Raw genomic sequence first — 17,244 nt, 5'->3', positions numbered from 1 at the left:
CTGTAACTCTGGGTGCTATCTGTGTTTCCAGGTCCTTACCACAAAACAAACAGTTGCTTCTAGTTCTTTGCCATGTGTTTCCTTCTGTGGCCATACAACTAAATAATACTTTTCTTTAACGCTTTGTTTATAAAAAAGCACTTGAAACTTTAGAAGGAACTATTTTTCAATCCCATTCAGTTTCAACTTGCTTAGTTTATCTATGTCATAGTCATTGTGTGCAAGCATTGGGTTGGTTGTTGAGTGAGTCAGTCATGTCCGACTCTTTGCAACCCCATGGGCTGCAGCGTGCCAGGCTTCCCTGACCTTCACCATCTCCCAGAGTCTGCTCAAACTCATGTCCATTGAGTCGGTGATGCCATCCAACCGTCCCATCCTCTGTCGTCCCCTTCTCCTGCCCCTCAGTCTTTACCAGCATCAGGGTCTTTTCCAGTGAGTACAGAGGAATATCTAAAGATCTACCTCTCAGAGGCTGTGCTCTTGTGAGTGTAGCAAGAGGCACTCGCCCACCCACGAGCCAAGACACTGGAGTGGTGTGTGTGGTACAGAAGCCTAGGGTGCGGTCACAGGGAACAGAGGATGAGAACCCTGTAGGTGGGAAAGCTCCAAGCTTTGTTCAGGCAAGAATAAGTTTTGTTTATTGAAATTTGGAGTTTCTGTAAAGAAATAATAGATCCACTTGGTAAACAGATTTGGAGAAGGAAATAGCAACCCACTCCAGTATTCTTGCTTGGGAAATTCCATGGAGAGAGGAGCCTAGTGGGCTACAGTCCATGGGATCACAGAGAGTCAGAGGTGACTTACTGACTGAGCAACAAAACGGTTTTATTTTTGGCATAGCTAGACAGGTCTTTCTGGATGGAGAGGCATGCCTGGCATATAATACACTCTTAATAAGTATTTTTTGATGTAATAGATGGAAAGGCACTTTGGGAACACATGTAAAATATTCTGCTTTCTTAATATGTTAAAAAAATTAACCTGACCTTTTTTTTTTCTCCCAAATGTAGATTTTCCTTGCTCCTGCTTAACTTGGAGGAGTACTACTTTGAACAGCACACGGCTCATCACATTCAACACAAGGGCAGCCAGAAGGAAAGGTAAGGAGGAGTTTTAGATCTCTGCAGATTTAGACTTTTCTGTTGTCTGTTTTAAAATTAAATGTATGATCGTACAGTTTTTCCCTTCTTTTATATTGGGAAACTAATGAGAAGAAAGGGATTTATAAATCCAACGTACGGATTGTCATAACTTAAGATATTTTCTAAAGCTGAAAGTGAAAGTTGCTCAGTTGTGTCCGACTCTTTGCAACTCCGTGGACTATAGAGTCCATGGAATTCTCCAGGCCAGAATATTGGAGTGGGTAGATTTATCCTTCTCCAGGGGATCTTCCAAACCCAGGAATCGAACTGGGGTCTCCTGCATTGCAGGCAAATTCTTTACCAATTGAGCTATCAGGGAAGCCCTTTCTAAAGCTAAATGTGTACTAATTCCTCAAAGGTTGTGCCTGGTTCTTAAATCCACGCGATGGGGCCCTAATTCATTCCATCACTTTTTTCTTGCATCCCTTTTGTCCTTGTGTGCTCAATTATTTGGGTTATGGTGTTTTAGAGTAATGATCATAAAACATCAGTGCATGTGGTGTAAAAATCAGTACTTTCAAACGAATAATTTGATTTGAGAAGCAAAATCTCTAGAAGCAAAATACTCTGTATTTTAATTATTATTGTTTATTACTGTAAAAGTAGATTGTTTCTTTGGCCACACCATTTGAAAGCTATTTGCAAAAGTATATAATGAAGGTGTTTTTTTTTTTTTTTTGGTTTAAAATGCCAACTTTGAATTAACTAAAATGTATGTTAATTCTCTTGGTTTGTCACTTAACAACTATGGGCTACAATTTAGAACATGCTTTAGTATTAGATAAACACTTTACTTTCTACCATTTTAAAAATGAAATATCCTTTAATCCTGAAAGGATCAAAACCGTGTTCAGTCCAGTTGCTCAGTCGTGTCCAACTCTTTGTGACCCCATGGACTGCAGCACGCCAGGCTTCCCTGTCCAACACCAACTCCCAGAGTTTACTCAGTGAGTCGGTGATGCCATCCAACCATTTCATCCTCTGTCGTCCCCTGCCTTCAATCTTTCCCAGCATCAGGGTCTTTTCAGATGAGTCAGTTCTTCGCATCAAGTGGCCAAAAGTATTGGAGTTTTAGCTTCAGCATCAGTCCTTCCAATGAATATCCAGGACTGATTTCCTTTAGGATGGACTGGTTGGATCTCCTTGAAGTCCAAGGGACTCTCAAGAGTCTTCTCCAACACCACAGTTCAAAAGCATTAATTCTTCGTGTAGTTTTTGTTTAAATCAAAACTGTGTAGTATTTGTTTAAATATAAACCAAAGTAAAACTCAGCTTTTTGTTTGATAGGTTTGGCCATATCTGTTTCCTTGGCATTCAATCATATTATATAATTATTTTTCTAATTGAAAGTAGAACCTTGGCTTTTTACCTCTAGAATTTTGAACATATTTTTTTCTCCTAATTTCATATCTTTTACTCTCCCAATGCTCCTCTGCTCTGTCATAATAATGTCCTGCTTAAAATTGAATATATTATTGAAGCACAAATATAAGCAAGCAAACTGAAACCTGTTTTTGTAATTTTCAAGTTATTATTAGGTTGAAATGGTACGGTTCCATGGAAGTGAATTTGGCAATATTTAGCAAGATTGCATGTAAATTATCCTATGAATCTAGCAATGCTACTTGTAGGAAACTACCTCAGAGATGCAGAGATGCACTAGAAAGTATATAAATGGACATATGCCCAAGATTATTTATTGTAGTACTACTTGTAAAAGCAAGATGCTGGAAGCAGTTTAGTGCGTGACTGAATAACTTACGGAATGACCACATACTGGAGTATTATGAAACTGTAACAGAGGAATGAAGAAGTTCTGTGTGTTACTGTACTCCAATACATATCAAGGGAAAAATGCAAGGGAAGAATATTTTGTGTTGGATGCCATCTTTCATATAAGAATGGGGCAGTTATATTGATTATATTTTTAAAGGTGAAATATATATATATATTTTTTAAAGCATAAGCAAAAAGCTAATGGAAATGGTTATCTACAGAAAAAAAGAAGGGATCAGGGGATAATACTGAGATACTAGATGCCTCTGAATGTACCTTGTTTTATAGCTCTGTTTTTGGAACCATAGGAATATTTATTTGCAATATAGAATTTATTTCTTTATTAAATCTCAGGAGAAGCAGAAAATTCTAAAAATTAAAAAGAAAATGAAACAAATGAACCTAACTATATATGAAGCTGGAGGATTAATCACGGAAAAGAATTGTTTTAATCAACTTCACAACGCAATAATTTGTGTCTCTGGTGAAATATATTTTCAGTTAAGGAAGAATTGCAAACAATGTTGTAAATTGTTTTAGTAGTAATATTAAGTATTTTTGTATTATTTTGGAACTGTTTTATGCACACAATTTTATATAGTTAGATAAAGCAAAATGCCAAGATCGAGATTTTCAGTATAAAGGAGATACAGATCTAATATTAAAGGAGTTAAGTAAAAACCCTGGGATCTTTGATTTGAATTGGTAATGCTTATATGGAGTCATATGCTTTTCTTTTAAAAGAAAGTGGTTTCTAGCTCTGCCTTCTGAAAAGACCTAGAAACAGCTTAGTAGCAATGAGCTACTCTGTGAATGCCTCTCTCCAGTAAAAGGAATGAGGGCTTTGTGGAGAAGTGCCTGAGTCTAAGTGAGGGGCAGGAAATGTGAGGGAGGCAAGCCTGTAACATCTTGTTATCCTGGCAAGTAAGGAAAAATATCAAAAACGATTGCATACTGAATTAAAAGGGCACAAGGCCACCCTGAAAAGTTGGGCAAAAAAAAAAAAAAAGGAGCAGATTGAGCATCAAAAAAGAATGACTATAGGGGATTGGAATGTATCATAAGGACTCAACTCCATGAGTTCCTAATGATATATATATATAATATAAATTCATATGTGTGTATATATATATATGTGTGTGTGTGTGTATCATTTACCTTCAAAGGATTGTACACCGACTCATTTTTCTAAAACTTGATAAAAAAGATCAAGCATTTTTCCTGCTTTCCTTGTACAAATTGTATTTCAGGGTGATCAAATCATAGATAATTAAAGCTGTTCTTTGATAAATTCTAGATAACAAACCGGAGAAAGCAATGGCACCCCACTCCAGTACTCTCGCCTGGAAAATCCCATGGACGGAGGGCCTGGTGGGCCCATGGGGTTGCTAAGAGTCGGACACGACTGAGGGGCTTCACTTTCACTTTCATGCATTGGAGAAGAAAATGGCAACCCACTCCAGTGTTCTTGCCTGGAGAATCCCAGGGATGGGGGAGCCTGGTGGGCTGCTGTCTATGGGGTTGCACAGAGTCAGACATGACTGAAGCGACTTAGCAGCAGCAGATAAAAAACACTGAAGGATTGTTAAAAATTTCAATCCCTAGTGAATCAGGGATCGACAGACTATGGTCATATCTGGCTGCCGCTTGTGTTTTTTAAATAAAGTTTTATTGGAATGCAGTCACAACCACTTGTTTACATCTTGTATCTGGTTGGTTTTCTGCAACAACAGGGAAACAGAGCTGAATAGAGACAGATACCAAATGTTCCACAAAGTCAAAAATATTTGCTGTCTGGCTCTTTACTGAAAAAGTTTGCTAACCTCTGACCTAGACGTACTCTTCAGTGGCTGCTAAACTAGCAGGTGAAAAGCTGCTAGGAAATATTTTAATGCACATGTCAAGGTGGATATTATCTGAACCCACAGGGGCCTCCTGATGTGAGGGCAGTACATGTGCACTGCCTCTGACATAAAGGAAGTGGGATAGATGAAAACCACAGAGATGTGTTTAGCAAAGTCCATAAACTGGGGATATGAACACTGTCTTAGATTAAGAGATATTAGGAGACATATTGGCTAAAGGAAATGTGAGCTTTGAACAAAGCAACTATAAAAAACAGTTATAAAATAGATTTGAACCCTGTTATCCTGGATGACATTAAGGAATTATTATTTTTTGTAGATGTGTAATGATGGTCATTTATTGAAGGACTTGAGAGATTCATGTTAAAGTATGTTTTGATGAAGTATTGGAGAAGGAAATGGCAACCCACTCCAGTGTTCTTGCCTGGAGAATCCCATGGACAGAGGAACCTGGTGGGCTACAGTCCATGGGGGTCACAAAGAGGTGGATATGACTGAGCACAACACAGCAGATGAAGTATAGGAGGTCTGGGAATTTATCTAAAATCCAGTAGGGTTCTGGGGTGTTCGACACGAAACGGGAACAACTGCATGTTAACAGCTACAGGAACTAGTGGATTGGTACTTGGGGGTTTTCTGTTCTATTTGTATTTCTTTAGCTTTTGGCTTAAAAGTGCTTAAGTTATTATTAGGTAATTTAGGGTGTTAGAGAAGTAAATGCAATTAACAGCATGGGAAAAATGATATGAAAATCAACATTTAAAAGATCCTTTGAGGAAGAAGAATTGTAGACTATATCATGGCCTTTACCGTGACGCTTCTCATCCATTTGGTACATATACATGTGTACTCAGAGGCAGACCTTTCTCAGATTGCGATGGGGCTTTATCCTGTGGGCTAGGAAGCCATTGGCGTTTTTGTAAGCCAGGAAGGATGTGAGATTTTTTGGCAGAATAATTGACTCGGGGGGGGGACACAGGGACAGGGAGAGCAGGTGGGTCTTTCTAGAGTCCAAGTAAAATAATTGCTTCAATTAAGCGACCCCTGGGATGGGCAGAGTGAGAAGGGTTCACTAGGATACCAAGGAATGGCTAGAGAAAAGGCCCAAATGTCATACAAGTAATTAAAAAATCCATGGAGCTTTCCTTGTAGACAAAATAGAGTCTTGGAAACTAAGGTGATTTTTTTTTTTAAAGGTTTCTTTTTCCCCAGCATTTCTTAACCTGTGTTCTGATTACATAATAAATATGTAATTTATTACATATTTTGCATATTTGGAATTACATATATTGCCTTGATCTGATCATTGATAAAAGTCATTCAGTCAGTAAAAGACAATAAAGTGTAGCTTTTTATTGGCTGCAGGCTAGTGAGGCACACTGGCCTCTAGCATGCTCAGGCAGGCGTCCCCCTAGACTTACTAGAGTCTTATCCATGTCCCAGGAAAGGAGAAAAATGGTCGACAGCTGATCTATTTGGTATTATAGTAGTAGGCAGATCGTCTTTAAAATTGCTTATTCTCATAGAAGCAATTTTACCCTGAATTCCTATGTACCCCAGAATCACTGCTAAAAGCATTTTATATGCTAAATTCAAACCGTTATTTTCCCATGGTTATAAATAAGGAAAAAAATGCCTTACCTAATCAATGTCAGGTTTAAAAAGGATTAGAGTTACAGTATGGTCTTCTGAATAGGTGTTTAAGATGTAGGAAATTCAAAGTCAAAAGAATTAACCACAGACAGAATGGAATCAGTGTTTCTTAAGGATCACAAAACTGCTTCACATTCATGTAGTTGTGAGGACCAAGTGAAGTGATAATGAATAAAATACCCAGGACAGTCCTCAGCCAGTGAGACTGTGTTACAACATGTGGCGTTTCTTTAACCTCTAGGGAGGAGGTGATGGTTGTTGCTTAGTTGCTAAGTCGTGTCTGACTCTTGGCAACCTCATGGACTGTATGTGGCACAGTGAACTCTTCTGTCCTCCACTGTCCCCCAGAGTCTGCTCACATTCCTGTCCATTGAGTCGGTGATGCCATCTAACCATCCTCTGCCGCCCTCTTCTCCTTTTGCCTTCAATCTTTCCCAGCATCAGAGTCTTTTCCAGTGAGTAGGTTCTTCATATCAGGTGGCCAAAGTATTGGAGCTTCAGCATCAGTCCTTCCAGTGAATATTCAGGGTTGATTTCCTTTAGGAGGTGAGGATAATTATTTTGCTATGTTGTCCAACCTTTCATACCTTTGCCTTTGATCTTTTATTAGTTGATGCTTTAGTCAGCTACATGCTGGTTAAAATGTGTTATGATTCTTCTGTGACTCCTGTTATGTTCGTTAATAATATCCCTTTGTACTTTATCTCTAGGAAAATCAGAGGCTCCTTAAAAATATGTTCAAAATCAGTTATTTTTGAACCGGATGCAATATCCCAACCCATCATTAAGGTAAACACACTTTCAATGTGAAGAGAAGTAGCCCTATATTTGTGTACATTTTACCTTGTCTTATTTTTATAACCTCTCTCTCTCTCAATTTTATACAGATTCCTTTGAGGGATTGTATAAAAATAGGAAAACATGGAGAAAATGAAGCCAATAGACACTTTGCAAAGTATGTCACTGTCACGGCTGTTTGACTTTACTTCTACAAAAAAACTGTATGTATATGTGTATGTATATATATATATATATATTTAATGACTTTTATCTGCATTTTTAGGACAGTATCTGGGGCGATTTCACTCATTTTCAGCCAGGTAAGGAGACTTGGTAAATATTTTTTCTAACCTGAATGAACATTTAAATGAATAAATACATTATATATTTATATGTGTGTGTATGTATGGGCTCCCATATACACACTTTTTTAGCATAATGAAATTATTTGTACAAGTCTCAAATGAAGACCGCTGGAAAAGATGTTTAAATTCTTTAAAAATTTAGTCACTGGGAAATATGTTTTAGAAGGTGTGATCGCTGCTGAGATCCTTAACATTCCTCAGGTAGGTAGGCGAGTGTGCGTGCGTGCGTGCGTGCGTGCGTGTGTGCGTGTGTGTTACCTGCCGGCTGTGGGTTCGCCCTTAGGAGTCCTGACGGTGTGTGAGGTTGAGGTAAAGGACTGCAGGATCTCCTGTAGCCTCGTCAGCATTTAGGAGGGGGGAGGCCAGTGCCCACCGCTTCAGTGAGCTCAAGGTGACTCATGATGGCAACCCAGGCACGACTCGGGTTGTGTAGCCTTGTCGAATTATAAAGCCTTGGAGTCGTGACTTTTTATTCATTTCATGTTTACTCAGTATAGATTTTTGCATCCAGCACTGTGTCGCCACTGGCAGTACAGAGATAAATTATAACATGTTTTTTCTCCTAACGTACATGACTGACCCTTGAGTAAAGCAAAAGTTCAGGGCACTGACAACCTCCAACACAGTTAAAAATTCCTGTATAACTTTTGACTCCCCCAAAGCTTAACTACTACGAATAGCCTACTGGTGCCTTACTGATGACAGGTGCTTAGTTGTGTCCCACTCTTTGTGACCCCATGAACTATAGCCCGCCGGGCTCCTCTGTCCATGGGATTTTTCAGACAAGAATACTGGAGTGGGTTGCCATTTCATCCTGTAGGGGATCATACATGGTTGATAAACACATTTTGTATGTCGTATGTATTATGTAGTCATACAATACAGTGAGTTAGAGAAAAAAGGTTATAAGAAAATCATAAGATACGTTTGCAGTATGTACTGGGTTTATCAATACTATACGTTTCTCATCTGTTTACAAGTTTAGTAACTGCACAGCAGGGTGACTGCTAGTTATTAAGTAGAAATGGATCGTCACAGAGATCTTCATCCTTGTCGTCTGTCTTTGTGCTGAGGAGGAAGAGAGTCTTGCTGTCTCACGGGGGCAGAGGAGGAGGAGGTGGGTGGGTGGGGGTGCAGGAAAGGCAGACACATTCAGTTTAAATTTACAGAAATACGTTATAATTTCTGTCTTTTTCTGCTTTTTTATTTCTCTAAAAGTGTTTCTCCACGTACCCATCCTTCTTCCACAGTTTGCTTTAGTTTCAGTGCCTGTGTCAAAGAAGAGTCCATGTTGTAAAAAGAAGTAAAGCAGGAAAATAAAAAAACCAGGCGCTTCTGCTAGGTTGTCCAATGTCAGTTTATTCCCCGGCGCTTACTGCATCTCCTCCCTCCAGTCTGGCTCTGGTTTGGGAGCGCTCGTCTGCATCAGGTCATCTTCTGTCCTCGGGTGCAGTGTCCATTAGTGCTTGGATCTCTCTTGAGATCCAGGTCTCGAAATGTTTCAGCCCCCTTCTTTTTTGGCCACATCCATAATCTGATTGGCTCTGTCATAAATGCTGTGTGGTTGTGCACAGCATCCGAACAGTTTTCTCTAGCAGGAATGTACGGTTTTCAGCTTGGTGGCTTTCATGGCTTTTTCTTGAACAATCTGGGCATCTTCAGTGGTGTGGTCCCTGCAGACTCTGAAGATATTCCGGCTGTCAGCACTGATAGCCCTTTCCATAGAGCACCATGTACACTAAACCTTAAAGGTTCTTATGACCCCTTGATCTGGAGTCTCAATTAGAGACACTGTTTTGGGGCAAGTAGACCACTTTGACAGCTTTGGTGTTGAACTCATCATTCTAGGTGGCCAGGGGTATTGTCCAATTTAAAAAAATGTTAAAGGGTAGTCCCTTACTGGCAAAATACTTCCTGACTGCATCAATGGGACAAAGCATCGATAGAACCAATCCAGGAAAAGGGTTCTTGCTGCCCAGGCCCTCTTGCTGTGCAACCTAAAGATGGCAGCTGTGGTCATCTCTTCTCTTCAAGGCTGCTACTGCTGCTAAGTTGCTTCAGTCGTATCCAACTCTGTGTGACCCCATAGACGGCAGCCCACCACGCTCCTCCATCCCTGGGATTCTCCAGGCAAGAACACTGGAGTGGGTTGCCATGTCCTTCTCCAATGCATGAAAGTGAAGAGTGAAAGTGAAATCGCTCAGTTGTGTCTGACTCTTAACGACCCCATGGACTGCAGCCCACCAGGCTCCTCCATCCATGGGAATTTCCAGGCAAGAGTACTGGAGTCACTATTGCCTTCTCCGCTCTTCAAGGCTAGAGGTCAGCAACTTTGTAGATCAGGGCAGTCCTGCTCATCAACTCCACTGCACTTGTGTGAAACAGCAGACTTAGCCTATCTCAGCCTGCTGTATTAACTCCTGGTCCTCACTTCTCTTCCTAATGAATGTCCTTTGTGGATTCCCTGCTCACCCACCCCAGCCACCTGCAGAAGAGGGCACTTTCATGTGCAGTAAAAACCTGTCCAGGCAGATACTCTTTTCTCCTCAGAGATATTTTTCACGCTGTCTGGGAGCTCATCTGCTGCCTCTTGGTTGGCAGAAGCTGCTTTTCCTGTTATCTTGACATTTCTAAAGCCAAACCTCTTTCTAAAATTATCAAACCATCCTCTGCTGGTGTTTAGTTCTCCAGCTGTAGCTCCTTCACCTTCCTTTGGCTTCACGTTGTCACGTGATGACTTCGTACTCATCTATAGGTGTGGCTTTCTTACAGCAATCCTGCACCCACATAAAAGCTGCATGTTAAACATGAGATAAAGAAGTGTTTCACAGAAAGTGCTGGGTTCTCCTGCCTGCGGGGTAGCTGCGTGACCGCTTCATGAATGTCCTTTTCCTTTCTACAGTGGTCCTTAATGCAGGATCCATTTATCTTGACACGGTGGCAGCCACAGCTGTGGACCTCAGCTCAATCAGTGGCACACGTCGAGCAGCTCAGCTGTTGCTTGTAGTGTTGTGACTTTCCTCGGCTTCTCTGGAGCACTGCCAGCATCACTAGCGGCACTTTGTGCGGGTCCCGTGGTGTTATTCAAGGTTTACAATCTGACACTGAGCACGATGAAAGATGCACAAGAACCAGGAGAAACCACTTTTTACTGCAATGCAGTCTACTGTAGAGATGGCTTTTCACAGGGAGATGAATGGTGTCCTGTGGCCTTTTGAGGTTACTCTCAACACTTGACCTCAGCACAGGGGGTGGCTAGGAAGCTATGGCCGTGGTACAGTGTGAGCTGCAGGGAGGGAACACTGTGGCTTCACGCTGCATCTCTATATAGTTATTTACATTTTCTCTCCGCTTCAGTTGGTGCCGCGTCTGGTCCAGAAGTTTGCGTGTTGTGATAAAAAATTTATCATGTTTGTTTTATGGTTGTAAATGATATGATAGACTAGTATCCACATACATTTTATGTACTCATACTTATGTCTTAATTTTTCTGATATTTCTAGGCTATGCAGTTCATCTTCTTTCCAATTGTCTGAAATCTCCACAAAATTTTCCAGTGTATTTATTGAAAACAGTCCACATGTAAGTGGACCCAGGTGGTTCATGCCCATGTTGTTCGGGGGTCAGCTGTACTTAATTCACCTGCAGATCTTTAAAAAATTGTAAGAATAGAGCTCATTTTTGTTGTTTAGTCGCTAAGTCGTGTCCAACTGTTTGTGACCCCATAGACGGTAGGCCGCCAGGCTCCTCTGCCCGTGGGATTCTCTTGGCAGGAATACTGGAGTGGGTTGCCATTTCCTTCTCTGAGGATCTTCCCAACCCAGGGATCCTCTGCATTGTCAGGTGGATTCTTTACCCCTGAGCCATCTGGGACGCCCATTAGCCCTGTCTTTTTGCTGTGAATCTTACCTTCTTCACCTTGAAAATGAAAGGGAGAGAGGAGATCAGGGTTGCCTCCCCTCTGCAGAGCCCCAGATCCTTGAAGTATTCAAAGAAAAGTATCTTTCTGTGAAATGTTGGAAAGGCCATGGGAAACAGATATAGAGGTTTCTTCACTTCAGGACTTGACTCAAAGCCTTGTGAGTCTCACGGGGTGACTAGTCTGGAACAGAGAGCCTCCTGGTGTTGTTCAGATCGTGCAGCCCTCTTGTTCATGGCCCTTTTTAGTGTATGTTGAAAATTATTTTATGAAAGCTGGGAGATATCAGGGTACATGATATTCTAGGCCTGCCTTCCATGGTTCTATTAATTTTAGAATGTCTGTTAGTTTTAACTGGCATAAATGAAAGCGGTTACTGCCATCTCTTACTTTGGGGAAGGAACACCATTATTGATAATTCTGGCCCACAGCTGTATTCTCATAATTACTACAGTATCATTCTACACTGTGGCTTTATTCTGGAAAGTCCATATCTTGAAATGAGTGGGTACGTTTTAAATTGGAAGTGTGGTTTCTGTTATAAAAGTATCCATTTTAATATAATTTTAATAAACCTAGAAGCAAAATCTTTATTGCCTTTCAATAGTTTATGTAAGATGTCTCATATCAAGCTCATAATCAACTATATTATATCAAGGGGCAACTAGACATAAGCTACTCTTTCAAGTATTAAGTTTCCTGGGTTAACTGCACAACCAAGAAAACAAAATGTGTGTGTGTGTTGTTGTTTGTTTGTTTGTTTTCATTACTAGGTCACAGTGCTTCAGAAATATGTTATGGTTCTTTGGGCTTTAGAGAGCTTTGCTTCTATATACTCTTTTGCTGGTAAAATAAAGAGGAAGGTGTGTGTGTGTGTCAACAATAGTAGTCATGCATCCTGGGTTTCCTCAGTGACTCAGACGGTAAAGAATCTACCTGCAATGCAGAAGACCTGGGTTCAGTCCCAGGGTCGGGAAGATCCCCCAGAGAAGGGCATCCAACCCACTCCAGTATTTTTGCCTGGAGAATTCCATGGACAGAGGAGCCTGGCAGGTTACAGTCCTTGGGGTCATAAAGAGTCAGACAGGACTGAGCGACTAACACTTTTCACTTTCTTCATGCATCCTGTAAGTATCACAGTCACGGTTTTAGAGACAGAAGTGAAGTTGCTCAGTCACGTGTGACTATGTGCAGTCCCATGGACTTCAGCCCGCCAGGCTCCTCCATCCATGGAATTTTCCAGGCAAGAGTGTTGGAGTGGGTTGCCATTTCCTTCACCAGGAGATCTTCCCGACCCGGGGATTGAAGCCAGGTCCCCCGCATTGCAGGCAGACGCTTTACCCTCTGAGCCACCAGGGAAGCCCAAGAGAGAGGAGGGAGATAGAGGGAAGAATAAAATACGTGAAGCCCCTCTCTGCAAGAACGTTACCTCTCAGTGGGGCAGCAGACAGTGAGCAGACGTCTTCTCTGACGTCAGGCAGAGACAGACGCCATGAAGAAGATGAACCAGGACAGAGGCCAAAACGTGAGAAGGCACGCGCGAGCTGCGGGCAACGCAGCAGCGGCGGAAGCCTCGCTGGGAAGGGCCCCGGTCTGACTTGTCTCTGCCTGTGGGTCTCCCCAGCGCCCGGGACAGCGGGGCACACCAGGCGAGCATCTGGGGCTGCTGACTCAGGCGTGTGGCCCAGGCTGGTGGCGGCGGGAGGGTGAGAGGGGTCGGCGTCCGGGTGTGCTCTGAAGAAACCCTGACAGAGGTGCTGCTGGGCTCGTGGTGAGGCTCGATGTGGGAGCAGGCTCTGTAGATCGTGACCTGGAGGAGGCGCCGCCGCCGTCTGGGGGCCTCTGTCTGGGCTTCGGGAGGAGGCTGGGCCTGGAATGACAGACTGAGGAGCCACCGTTTGCAGACGCTTGTCAGGCCCCGGGGCTGGGTGCGTTCTTGGGAGGTTGGGAGGAAAGCAGGGGCCCTGGGAAGGTGGACCCCAGGTGGTGAGGTCGGGAGAACTTGGAGCAGGTGCCGCGCAGCGGGCTAGAAACCTGCTCCAGGAAGAGCCCAGCTATGTCGCATCTGAGAAACAGAGTGCAAGTCCCGAGAACAGTAACCTTGTGCATCCTCCCCGACCTTGTGTGTCCTCGCTGACCTCGTCAGGAATGGCTGCAGTAACACGGATCGGAGGAAAACCTGCTTTGGGCCCTGGAAAGTACGTCAGCTCTGGCAAAGAGTTTTACCACTAAGATGAACAGAAAAGGGGTAAAAGGATGTGAGACCAAAGGAGCGTTTTTTAATCTGTAGTTCATTTTAAACGGGAGAAGATGCATCGTGTGATCCTAGGAGCTACGTTTTTGAACAGCTGACGGATGTGGGGGAAGCAGACTTTCTGTTCTAACTGGAGGGAGGGTGGGATTAGGGCCCTTGTGTGAAGGGGCTGATGCTCTGGGGCGTGTGTGATATGTGGTTGCGTGTGTGTGTGTGTGTGTGATACGTGGTTGCTAGTGTCCCATGTTGCAAGTGGCCTGGTGCATGTGAAAACTGCACCTCTAGAAAAGAGAGGTTTCTCTATGTTGATGAATGGATTTCATACCACAGTGACTGTCTTAATCCTTTCTTAGACAATGAGCACTTAGGTTAGCACCCTTCACCTATGTGGTTACTGGGCTCAAGCGATGACATTGACAAGCCATCTTAGACATTGTATCCATCTTGCAGTGGTTGCTACCTTGTTTCCTTAATGAATCTCTTTTTAATTTAATGTTTATTATTTTAACATCAGAACTTTAAAGCCATACTAATATTAATGCAAGTGCTTTTGGAAATAGAGGTTAAATAACAATGATTTAAGTTTGATTCATAACATCCGTCAGCTCATCACTGAAAACGTTTAATTATTTTACAAGTATTGATTTGTCTTTTTCAGGTGTATTTCATTAAAGAACACAACATTGTTGCACCGTATAAAATAGAAAGGGTAAGTAAGGTTTTTCCTTCATCCCCAACAATTTCCATAGTGATTTTGAGCAATAAGGTTCTGTGTCTGCATCAACTTCTTTGATGCAGTATAATGATAACAGGTATTTAAAGGCTTGTTACTTAGCAGTTATAACAAAATTATCCAAGGGAGCCACAGACTTCAGTTCAAAAGATTTCAGTTAACTTTTTAGCTTAAAAATAAGTGGGTCTATTAGTGGGGGAAAAGGCTTAAATTATTAGGTTAAAAGTTGAAATCAGAAGATGCATCATATTTACTGGGTATCGCTGAGAACTTCTTTTAAATGTTACAGAAATATTTATAGGTTATAAGATATCCTTATTTAAGAGCTCAGTAACAAGTGTATAAGTTCTCCTGATTGGGTAGAAGCTCTGAAGGATCATGAACGCAGGACTCATAACTAGACATCACATCCAACCACTCTGCTTTACTTAATGTTGTGACTTCCCAACTGGCTCAGTGGTAAAGAACCCGCCTGCCAAGGCAGGAGATGTGGGTTCGATCCCCTGAAGGAGGAAATGGCAACCCACTCCAGTATTCTTGCCTGGAGAATACCGTGGACAGAGGAGCCTGAGCACAGACCCATGCTGCAGTTTCGCATGTAGTAAAGGGATAACTCCTAGCAGAGGAGAACTTACAGGACTTGGAGATGGGCCTACTGCTCCTGTCACGACTCTGCTGAATTAGGAAAAGCCCCACCTCTGAGCAGACTGCTGCAGGCTGGATGGCAGTCCTGGTCACAGGCCGGCCTGACATGCTAGTCCTCGGCAGCAGCTGGGACAGCTGGCCACCAGTAGCCACCTCCAGGTTTTATGTGCAGGAAACATCTGTGCACACCGGTCAGTCAGGAGCAGTGAGCCCTGAGCTCTTGTTGCTCACAGGCAGTGCCATTGGCATCTGGTAAGGAGGCTTCTTCACCGTGAGGGGCTGTCCCTCATGTTACAGGCTGCTGTACCCACTGAGTGCTCCCCCCGACACTGTCCTCTCCTGCTGTGTGGCACCTCCACATGTCGACAAATGCCCTGCAGGGGTGGCAGGACCACCCCCCTCCAAGCTGAGAACCACTGGTTGTTGCACCCTCACTGCAGAGGTTCTCCTGACGCCTCCTCAAGGCACAAATATGCTGAAAAGTGACGTCAAAGGAAGTGGGTCAGGTTGTCTGAAGCAAGGAAAAGCTCTTTTGTTCCAGTGTGAATGAGGACACCAGAAGATTCTCAGGTTTAAGGGGGAGAATGACGACATTGACGATGGTGATGAGAGATGATAGACTGGGAAGACCCTTATTCCTCTGATGGGGAGACTGGTTCAGAAACAGTACATGGATGAATTCCCTTTATGAGAAATCCAGAAACCAGTTCAGAGTGCCCTGTGCCCAGGTGAGAGTGAAGTGAGCCACACTGAAGGTGTGGGAACATTGAGGCATCGTCTCACCATAGTCCCTCCCCTGACACAGTGCACGTGATTGCAGGGAATGCCCAGTTCCCATCTTCTCACCTGTCCTGGAGCTCTGATGGACCCATAATGCTCTAGATGTCTGGGGACCCTCCTCCCAAAACAGGAAAGAGCTGGGCTTGTGCAGCTGCTCCAGGGGACCTTGAGCCAGAGACACAGGCAGATGCAGCCCAGAATACTCACCCTCGCGGGGAGGAGAAGAGCACAGTTTATGACACATAAAAAGTAACAGTCACAACACATGTGCACCCAGCCTCAGAGCACGTGAGTGTGAAGCCAGCACTGACAGGATGAAGGGAGAGACTGACAGCTGCGCCGAACAGAGGAGACTCCCGTGCCCACCTTCAATAATGGGCAGGTCATCCAGGCAGAAGATCACTCGGGAAACAGGACTCGACCAGTACTCTAGCCAGATGGGCTTCAGAGACACATGCAGAACATCCTGCCCGATGACAGTGGGACACGCTCTCCTCACGTGCACAGGGGACATCCTCCAGATCACATGTCAGGTCACAAAACAAGTCAGTAAATCTAATAAGACTGATGTCATTCCAAGTATCTTTAACAACCACCGTGGAGTGAAACCAGAAATCCATAGCAGCAGGAAGATTCATATGTATGCGGAAACTAAACAACCTTCTTGTGCACACAGTGGGTCAAGAAGAAATAAAAAGGGAAATTTAAAAATACTTCAAGATGATCAAAACGAAAACATACCTAAACTCCTAGGATGCCGCAAAAGCAATCCTAAGAAGGAAGTTTAGTGTGTTAAACGCTTACCTTAAGAAAAGAGGAAGATCTCAAATTGAAAAACCTAATTAGATAGCTCAAGGAACTAGAAAAAGAAGAGCAAACTAAGCCCAAAGGCAGTGGAAGGAAGGAAATAGTAAACACAGAGGTAAATCTCCCAGGTGGGCTGAGGGAGTCCCCTGCAGCCGTCAGCAGGGGTTGCAGATGTTCTTAAAAATGACAGGTCCTGATGTGCTTGTTCTCCTGATTCAGTTCCTCTTCCTCTTCCAGGGCATGATGGAGTATGTCTTCGAGCTGGATGTTTCAGGGAAAGTAGAAGATGTTGTGGAGACACTGCTTCAGGTAAGTCAGCGCTCTTCTCAGATATTCACTGGCAAACTTTTTTAAAAAGAATTTCATATTCGTACATCTCACCGAAACCTTAACCCCTTCTATAAATCTGAATGAGATTTACTTGAATGTGTTGAACTTAAACTCTACATGAGGAAGAAGTCATAGGTGTTTTAGAATGGCTCTTAACTGTTACTGAGTAACAGAATGGTGGTTGTGTTTTATTGC

The 17,244-nt window shown here is 43.0% G+C and overlaps 1 protein-coding gene across 4 annotated transcripts in view; it reads left to right on the top strand.

Annotated features, from left to right (window-relative positions):
- NSMAF (neutral sphingomyelinase activation associated factor) overlaps positions 1-17,244 on the top strand; it is a 64,692-nt gene that overhangs the window by 18,727 nt on the left and 28,721 nt on the right. For all 4 annotated transcript variants that reach the window (XM_060393430.1, XM_027972974.2, XM_060393428.1 and 1 more), the window contains 6 exons: positions 1,011-1,100; positions 7,147-7,225; positions 7,324-7,391; positions 7,500-7,536; positions 14,413-14,463; positions 16,957-17,028. In XM_060393430.1, coding sequence (XP_060249413.1) covers positions 16,960-17,028 — 69 coding nt within the window. In that variant the 5' untranslated portion in view covers positions 1,011-1,100; positions 7,147-7,225; positions 7,324-7,391; ... (1 more) ...; positions 14,413-14,463; positions 16,957-16,959. The remainder of the gene's footprint in view (positions 1-1,010; positions 1,101-7,146; positions 7,226-7,323; positions 7,392-7,499; positions 7,537-14,412; positions 14,464-16,956; positions 17,029-17,244) is intronic.

Source organism: Ovis aries, chromosome 9 (assembly GCF_016772045.2).
Source record: "Ovis aries strain OAR_USU_Benz2616 breed Rambouillet chromosome 9, ARS-UI_Ramb_v3.0, whole genome shotgun sequence".
Taxonomy (NCBI): Eukaryota; Metazoa; Chordata; class Mammalia; order Artiodactyla; family Bovidae; genus Ovis; species Ovis aries.
This window is presented reverse-complemented; position numbering and strand designations above follow the sequence as displayed.